Source organism: Nymphaea colorata, chromosome 4, assembly GCF_008831285.2.
Source record: "Nymphaea colorata isolate Beijing-Zhang1983 chromosome 4, ASM883128v2, whole genome shotgun sequence".
Classification (NCBI taxonomy): domain Eukaryota; kingdom Viridiplantae; phylum Streptophyta; class Magnoliopsida; order Nymphaeales; family Nymphaeaceae; genus Nymphaea; species Nymphaea colorata.
The window spans coordinates 24,770,593-24,779,806 of record NC_045141.1 but is presented as its reverse complement, the minus strand read 5'-3'; the positions used below and the strand labels follow the sequence as shown (position 1 = coordinate 24,779,806).

General features: G+C 40.3%; 2 protein-coding genes across 3 annotated transcripts; both read left to right on the top strand.

The window, feature by feature from the left end:
- The first annotated feature begins 1,868 nt into the window (after window positions 1–1,868).
- Window positions 1,869–3,225, top strand: LOC116252079 (uncharacterized). Its single transcript, XM_031626129.2, has 2 exons — window positions 1,869–2,075; window positions 2,205–3,225. The coding sequence occupies exons 1-2, from the start codon at window positions 2,016–2,018 to the stop codon at window positions 2,925–2,927; spliced, it is 783 nt and encodes a 260-aa protein (XP_031481989.1). The 5' UTR covers window positions 1,869–2,015; the 3' UTR covers window positions 2,928–3,225.
- Window positions 3,226–5,714: 2,489 nt separating this feature from the next.
- LOC116252080 (soluble inorganic pyrophosphatase 1) lies at window positions 5,715–8,422 on the top strand. Of its 2 annotated transcripts, none has more exons than XM_031626130.1 (9): window positions 5,715–5,810; window positions 5,889–6,013; window positions 6,248–6,276; window positions 6,381–6,446; window positions 6,530–6,637; window positions 6,737–6,802; window positions 7,063–7,183; window positions 7,793–7,874; window positions 8,112–8,422. In XM_031626130.1, the coding sequence occupies exons 2-9, from the start codon at window positions 5,893–5,895 to the stop codon at window positions 8,152–8,154; spliced, it is 636 nt and encodes a 211-aa protein (XP_031481990.1). In that variant the 5' UTR covers window positions 5,715–5,810; window positions 5,889–5,892; the 3' UTR covers window positions 8,155–8,422. The 2 variants fall into 2 exon arrangements, with proteins under 2 accessions (XP_031481990.1, XP_031481991.1); XM_031626131.1 differs by having other exon boundaries at window positions 5,716–5,810; window positions 5,893–6,013.
- Window positions 8,423–9,214: the final 792 nt, after the last annotated feature.

The following is a 9,214-nucleotide window of genomic DNA, read 5'->3' as shown; positions in this document are numbered from 1 at the left end:
AATATTTCTTACGTTTCATGTGTCAAATTAAGGGAGAAAAATGCAAATCAATTTATATATACGACAGGCTTCTTGATACGAATTGAGTATGACAATCTTGGAGACCACGTACGAGGAACTAATGTTTTAAATATCAGCATGGAGATGTATTGCTTGAATCCTGATCAAATATAGTTACATTACGATTTAAATTGAAATATATCCAGAAAAACTATTAAGAAATCCTACTAATGCCATTGTAACTAAAATGAAAAAAAAAAGTAACAAAAAATAAAAGAAAAGAAATATCATGTCAATTAATTGAGAGAGTTTAAATAAATAGCACTAAAAATTATAGTTCCTCACAATTAGCAGCAGACACTACAAGAATGAGACTTGTTGGCGCTAAATCTTCTCTATAACCAACTGCAGATCCACACATCTAACTTTAACTGCTTCTCCTTTCATCACCAGAAACTGCATCCTTGACAGCACTGTTATCAACTTTAGAACATAAGTTCTAAACTTCTTCTTCTTCTTCTTCTCTGTACATCAAATTTGACTGAGATATTTGGTCTGCTCATCCGAGAGATTACAAGCCACCGAATGGCGATGCCTGTAAGTAGGGGCAGCTATTGCCAAATCGGAAGCACATCAATTCTTTCCGCAAAGTTGAAGATCAAAGAGAAGCGCGTGGGCAGAGGATAAAGTCGATGTGCAAGCAGCATAAGAGACAATATGCATGCAAAGTATGATAGCTACACTGGCGTCACAGTGCCAAACCTAAGCCTATAATTGGCAGGTTAAGCTCACCTAACCAAGCCTGGCTAGCTAAGAGGCCGTCAATAACATCCACTCATCTTGGATGTATCTCACCCACCTTTGCAGACCTACCTATGTCATTTCCTTCAAAGGTCTACACATGCATCCAGAACCTGTATATATATATATATATATATATATATATATATATATGAGAGAGAGAGAGAAAGAGAGAGAGAGAGATCGCATAAAATACCCTGTAACTCAATGTGACACACCCTGCAATCTTAGTACGTACATGAGACCATAGTTTTTTCTATATATCCGGTACATGTGGTTAATAGCATGTAAGACTGATTATTCCTCTAGCTAGTTCATTATTCTGATAGATAAACGTAAGAAGGAAAATCAATATTTAGAAAATCCGTGACTCGCCATGCGTTGAAAATCATTGATTGATTTAGTAAGGAAAATGCAAGTTGAACATGAGCATGAAAGGTAATTAATATGTCGGAACCAATGAATCAAAAGGACACATTTTTTTCTAGCTGTGTATACGGAGACGTGGTTGGGTTGATTTTATTGACTGGGATGCGGACATAGAGGACAAGTTCCATCTGTAAAGTTTTTAGAAGGAGGGAAAGAACAAACAAGGTTACTTCAGAGACGGACCGGCAATGATTGTCGTTGCCGGGATTTCCGTAGGTCGGAAAGCGTCAAGCAACGGTGTTGGGGGAACCTGGCGAACCAGGTTATATGCACTCTCTCTTTCTCACGGATGAGATTTTATGTATGCTCCTACACGAACATGCGAAACATAAGTGATTATATATATATATATATATATATATATATATATATATATAAAAGAAGAGAGAGAGCGAGAGAGAAGCCCTTCCAGTGAAAGAAAAAGCTTATATGTAACATACATACTACACTATACGCCTGTTAATAGCTAGCTACATCAGAAAAGAGAAGGCAAATCCAAAAGAAGCTTGTATTCTATCCTTGTGATACTATTCGAGGTCATAGTGACCTCTCTCTCTCAATTATCCACCAAGTGAAATGATGCAGTACTACCATCGTCATTTTTACTCCGTTTCTAGATTGAATCTCAACCGTCAGTAATCACCTCACCTTTATTTAAGGCATAATTTTGGTCGCCTCTCTCAAAAGGGTGTAGTTGCCTGCAGACACCCTCCTCCTTCCCCCATCTTTTCTTCTTCTTCTTCTTCTTCTCTTTTTCTTCATCTCTCTCGCCCCTTTTGTAGAAGATGGATCAGGGAGTAGTCCCATCAGCAGCAACAGATTACAGGCCTTACCTCGTAGGCAAGGTCATGTCACTCACCTTTTCCCCTAATTCAGTAAAGAATTTACTGAAGAACATGCACTGCACCGATTCTGCTGGTTATTCTTTCTGTCTAGTGCGCCTACTAACTTGGCTTCTTTTGCGTACTCTTCAGAGCGTCGAAGAACTCAGGCACGCTTTGTTGTGCACCACGCTGGAGCTCGAGTACACTCGAAACACAGCCAAGGAGGAGATGGAGAAACACGAGCAGCAGGCCAGGGAGATGCTGCAACTCCTGAAACAAGCCTGCAGGGAGAGAGACGAGGCCAAAGACCGCTGCCGGGATCTCCTCGAGAAGTTGCTTCTTGCCTCCTCCACCAACACCCCGGGGACAGCGGAGGTGTTCACCAACGTCGACCCCAAGCGGGTGGACTCCACCACCTCCGAGTGCGACAGCCTCTCCCGCGCCTCCTCCTCCACCGCCCACTCCGGCTTCGGCTTCGACCTCTCCGATGACCACCGGCGAGTATCACCACCCCCGCCGCCGACACCACCAATGGCAGAGCCAACGTCAACGAAGGGGAAGTTGGCGTCCACCTGGTGCGATATATGGCCGGAAACGGGGGCACGCCTTCCGGAGAAGGGGAAGCTGCTGCAGGCGGTGGTGGACGCCGGGCCGCTGCTGCAGACGCTGCTGCTCGCGGGGCCGCTGCCACAGTGGCGACACCCTCCTCCCCCACTCACCTCCTTTCAGATTCCTCCCGTCGACGTGTGTATGTCTACCGGCGCGTTGACGACCGAAGGCTTGCTCTCCATGCCCAGGGTGAGGTCGTCGGATTGTCGTTATTCCGGCCCCGGCGACCGCGATGCTGCCAACGAATACCGGAGGGTCCATTAGATGGTGGCGGTGGCCCACCGCGGCCGTGTCCTCTGGGCACGAGGGCTTGAAAAGTTGCTCAAAAATGCCACCTTCGACTAAAAGCGACTAAAGCGGTTTTCAACTCGCCGGACAACGTCTCGATTCGCCGGCCAGACAAAACTCGTCGGAAGCGAGACGGAAGAGCCAGATCGCCGCAGGAAGTCGTCAGTTTTTGTCTCCTTTGTGCTTTTCCTCTAAACCATGTATAATAGATTTTGTTAACTTAATGTTTGATGGAAGAATTACGGACTTCCTATTAACATGGTAAAAGTGTCGATCCTTGCTCTCAAGTTTGGTTAAGTTTGAAATGGTTCTAATTGAACATCTTTCACAATTCTTTTGACAAAACGGCAAACTTAATGTTACGGACACATCTAAACTTCTAACCACACCAACAGATGCTTGAGTTCTTTAGACGAAATGTGACATCAAAATATAAAAGTATTGATCAGAACAGTCGAGAAAAGAGCGAGTATAGTGGTTTCTTTTTGTTTAGTATACTCGAGCAATGGGGTGAGATATAGCCTTATCTAATTTTGTTATGGGAAAGAAAATAAAAAACTTAGGCAATAACCAAAGAGTACCATATTACATAGTTATAGTGTACTGGACGAGAAGGTGGTATGGTTTCTTTAAAAACTCAGGTTTAAGTTTTATAGTGGTCACTTTCATGTCCTAATGTACTTTATCTCTACACCCTAAAATGTCTCAAAACATGTTACATGAAAACCTAGGATGGCGGGCACAGGAGGAGTTCAATGGCCTCTCTTAAGGATGGTGCAATGAACCACTTACCTTTAAAAAAAACCAAAGAAAGACTAAATAGAAAGTTTAATAACCAATGTTAATGACATTGCACGTGGTATATAACAACTCGACCCACTCATGGGCTTGGGTCCCTGGTTTGGTGGATCCCAATTTGGCTCCTAGCAATTTCAGCTCCAACCTAAAAAAGACTAGAACTTGAAGATATCTCACAATATTCAATACGAGATTAAACTTTTATGGTGTTAACTAATTATGAGCTGCATAAAAAGTCCCATAATGTGTGTTACATTTTAAATGTAGTGAATCTTTCAAAACAAAATATGCGGTTGAGCATATCAGTAGTATCTATGCAGCGGGCATACAAGATGTTGATGCCGAGTAAACTACGGCATCGGTCATGTGCACATAGAAAATGCATATGCATTTATACGACACTTGACACTTGATTTCGATCTTTTGAAATTGGAAAAAGAAAACCAGTCACTTGTCAGTGACTATATATGTACTTTTTGTAAATTAAATAAGTGTCATTATCTTTGCTTAAGTGTAACTAAGTTTATCATTAACATGTAGTGAACTTCATAACGTGTTCGCACTTGTAAGCCTAGATCTTATCACATTGGCAAGCATTAGAAGTGCTAGACACAGTCATATAATAAGGCATCATGTCACAATCAAATTTAATACAAACAAAAAGTGGCGGAGCCAGGAAATTTAGACTGAGGGGAAAGACCATCCACATCTTGAGCTGCACCACTGAACATAAATGAACAAAAAACTGGATGCATCAATAAGAAAATAAATGAGAAAATAAAGAATTTTTGTGGGGCTGGTGTAGGCAACTGTCAACGGCTACCACTAGGTGGCTCCCCCGCTGCAAACAAACATGAAAAACATATGTATGAGATGATTTAGATCCAACCCATTTGAATTTCTGCATTGTATTTGGTGCGGCCCAAGGAAACTGGCCATATATATATATATATCATATATGAACCAAGATATCTTTCTCTGTTTCTCTTCATATTGAATGTTCTTTCATTGACATTCAGCGAAGATGGAGAGAAAACAAAACTGACATGGTGCACATATTATATATATATATATATATATATATATATATATATATATATATACAAAAACATACATACAACCCTTTCATACCCTTGCATGTGAGTCCAAAAAGCTGATATCTAAGGCTTTGTTTTCGACAGCATGTGCATTCGATGAATATGAATGCGCTATGAGAATAGGCACCAGTTGGCCTAGAAGAATTGAACTGTGAATTGCGTTGTATTAGGCAGATACATCGCATTCATGTTAGGCAATTGAAAAGACATTGCAGTCTTATTGTGATCAACATATTTATTTCCTCTTTTTAAAAAAAAAAAAATTAATTGGCAAGTTGGGGTTAGGCAAGACTTTTACCATATTATGCCTAAAGAAACTTTTTTGCATTTCTTCAGCCTAAAGCCTAAAGGTCATAAAGAACTATCCACCATCCACTAGTCCATTCTTAACATTTGCATGTTGAGAGAAATCCATCTCTTTTTACTTTTAACCATAATTAGAAATTCAGACTGGTAAAGAACCATCCACCATCCACTAGTCTATTCTTAACATTTGCATCTTGAGAGAAATCGATCCCTTGTTAATTTAACCATAATTAGAAGTTCAGACTGGTAGCTGTGATGCCCATATAATGATCGTATAGGATAAACGATAATGTTCATGCACACCCAAGCATCATTTTAAATGTTTTAATTAAAACATAGGGATGGACTTGTTAATTGATATAAGGTATTAACTAAAAGCATCAATAGCTCATAAGGTAGGGATGGATATGAAAAAACAAAAAAGGAAAATGACCAAGAAATTAAATCTCAAGCCTTCTTGTTCGGATCTAAGATGCTAGCACAGCAACCGGCTTGAAGACGACTAATTCTCCTGTTTTTAATCCGAAAGAAGTGGAAGCCTGGAAGCAGCACCAATTGCGAGCCCTCTTCTTCTTCCTTAAATTGGCATAAACCTTTGCACCAAGCCCTTGCGTCCATCAATCTTGAACAGTTCCCTTCTCCATTTTTCAGTTTCAAGGTATTGTTACAACAAATGGTACAATTAATGGTGTTGCGTTCAGTCATTTAGTTTCTGACCTTAATCTTTGTTGAAAAGGAAGATGACTGAACAAATGGCAGCAGACAACGGAGCACGTCCGGCTCCTCAACTCAATGAGAGGATCCTTTCATCTTTGTCCAGGAGATCCGTGGCTGCCCATCCATGGCATGATCTTGAAATAGGTTTTGTTCCTTATCACCATCTTCATAATCTCCCTCTATCCCTTTTCTCAAGGCGAGGAAATGTGTACTCATTGGTTGGACCCATGAACATCGAACTTTACATTTATGTTATTAGACCATGTTTTGGCCGTCTTGTGAATAAAATATGGCAAGATTAGGCGAGTTAGCTACTTTATTTACTTTTCCAGTTTCCCGAACACGCTTATCATTCTTTTCGTTACGTTGAACTGGCAGGACCTGGAGCTCCTTCTATTGTCAATTGTGTCAGTACCCGAACTATTTCTCATCCATTTAGTTTTCCAAATCTGTAAATTTTTGACCATGGTAAAGGAAGTAGTCTCTTTCAATATTTTAATGCTCATTACAGGTGGTGGAGATTACCAAAGGAAGCAAGGTGAAATATGAACTGGACAAGAAAACCGGGTTGATAAAGGTGAACGAAATTTAACCACGATTTGTTAAGAACAGAAGATAAAATTGCCTCTCATTAACATGGAAGAAATTCTACTGGTGCAGGTTGACAGGATTCTGTACTCCTCTGTTGTTTATCCCCACAACTATGGCTTCATACCACGCACATTGTGCGAAGACAATGACCCGATGGATGTGTTGATCCTCATGCAGGTGACAAGCTAATCTACCATCAAAATGAAGAGATGTTCTATTTAATCTCTTTAACCGATGTGGAAATTTATGATACTGGGTGTTGCCATTTGTGAGCAGGAACCAGTTCTTCCAGGTTGCTTTCTGAGGGCAAGAGCAATCGGATTAATGCCGATGATTGATCAGGTTGGGGAACAGTTGCTCCTTTTGTGTTATAATGAGTCTAGTGGTCGTCTGATAAATATTTTGGTCGTTCTTTCGTATTCAAATTGATTGTCTTTTGGCTGTTCCAAAACCAAACTGATTATGTTCAGACTCAGTTCCTATTTGTTATTGAAAAATTGATCCAATTTGCTGGCATTACTCCATAGCTGCTGTCAAATTGGTCTTCCCCTGTTGAGAGACTCTAAAGCTAACAATTCATGCTATATTGACATTACAACCAGGGAGAGAAGGATGATAAAATCATTGCAGTTTGTGCTGATGATCCAGAATATCGGCATTATAATGACATCAAAGAACTGCCACCTCACCGTCTTGCTGAAATCCGGCGCTTTTTTGAAGACTGTATCCTTGGGAAAAGAAAAAGAAAAAGAAAAATAGTAGCCAGTCGAAACACTTGCCGTTTCTTCTACCCCTACGCTAAGGCACTGCTTCAGAACAAGGTATTACAGGCAACGAGAAATTCAGTGTGGTTTCCTCAACGCCTTCTTTTTGGGGGCATTAGTTTCGCCAAAAAGTTGCATACAAATAGAATTGGCAATTTAACTCAATCCTCAAAAGCCATGTTTCAACGCCACATTGAATAGATAGTCTTCGCAACGTCATTATTATATGTGGCTTCACTGCTCTCTTGTAACAGAACAGGAATGGTCATCCAGCTCCTTTCTGAATTTCCCTGGTCAGCAGACACGATCCAAACTACAGAAAGAGCTTGAAATCATCTGTTGGGGTCCGAAACTTCACAAAATTTAAGAGATCATGCTTCATCAATACATAGAAACCATGTCTCCATCTGAATGCAGGGCTTAACAGCGCCTAGACCTTGTTGTTATTAGTCGGATGCTGCAAATTCTGGGATTTGTATGTCATAAACCAGGTATTGTAAGAGTACCATTAAAGCTCCAAGTAGCAGTTTGACAGAAGCAGGACTTGGCTTTCTTAACTGTAACTCAGATAAGAAGAATGAGCACAAGGAAGTAGCTGTAAATGATTTCCTATCGGCGCCCACTGCGCTTCAAGCAATTCAGCACTCAATGTAAGTTCAGAATCAGTGAAACCAGCAAGTATTATGCACTACATACTGAAAATGCCAGTAATGCCATCTATGGAAGTTCATGCAGCAGTTCCGTGATTTCTTTAGCTCCTGTTGGGAGACCACATTTGGCATTGAAAATGCGAAAATTTTATCGGATCCCACTTTTTTTGCTAATAACGGTAGTGGAAGTTGGATCTATGTGCTTTACTGAATGATCTCGTTTCCTCTGTGCTGCAGGGATCTGTATGCAACATATATATTGCAGAGCCTGAGGCGTTAGACGGCATGGCTTTTACTGAAGATGCTTCTGTATGGCGACAGGCCGATATGTGGAGAGTGGAGAGACTTTGATGTCCTCCACGGAGATTGAATTTTGGCAGCGAACTTTCCTCTTTTTCATTTGCCCTTTCTTCCTCTCTATATCTGACTTCTATATAATAATTCATTAGTGTTTTTTCTGTTGTCAGCTAAAAGCAGCGGCTTGCTTGAAGATGAGCTTGAATCAAACCGTTCCCATATATGTAATATAAAATTCAATCCTTGAGTCATCTCTGTCTCTGTCTTTCTCTCCTGCTCCGTGCATATTGAGATGATTCCTGTAACCTGCAAACAAGTTGGGAAATGCCAATTGAACAATAAGAAAAGTGAAATTGCCTTTATGTCCGGTTTCTGCCTTGTGATTGTTAAAAAAACGTAATGGAGTTTTTATCTTTTCCATTTTATCCTTGTCTAATACGCAATTGACACGTTCATTCTTATCTTGCTGTGGATGACGATTTCATCGAATCTCCTTTCTGTCACTTTAACAATGGTTGGCAGCTCACCATAGTAATCTACCTACTGGTTGGAGTTTACATTATTTGGAAGTAGTACTTGGGTAGATTCTGTCCGCTTGTTCCTTTCTTTTGTTGCAAAATGAGGTGTCATTAACAAATGTAACCAGGGAGCTAATTTGAAAAACTGAAGGAAAAGGCAAGGATTCATTTAATCGTCTACATTAACAGTATTGAGGTGTATCTGTCAATTCCTCATATCATTTTATTATTTTTCTCCTTGATACGAACAAACTGAGGTTCCACAGACCCCTGTGGGATTACAACAATGGCGTCGTACGTGTCTTGAACTTTCGGGCTTCTTCAGTACAAAGTTTTTAAGTCCAAGTAGACTAACAGGGTGGATTGAAATCTTGTTCAAGTAATTTGAGAAACATGGGTTTTCTTATTCTTCAAGAGATAGACAAAACAAAAAAGACCACGAGGAAAACCGACTGTCGTAAATATCTCTCACAATATTGCCCCATCCACCAACAAACAAAAGGGAAATTGAAATTTTCCAGGATA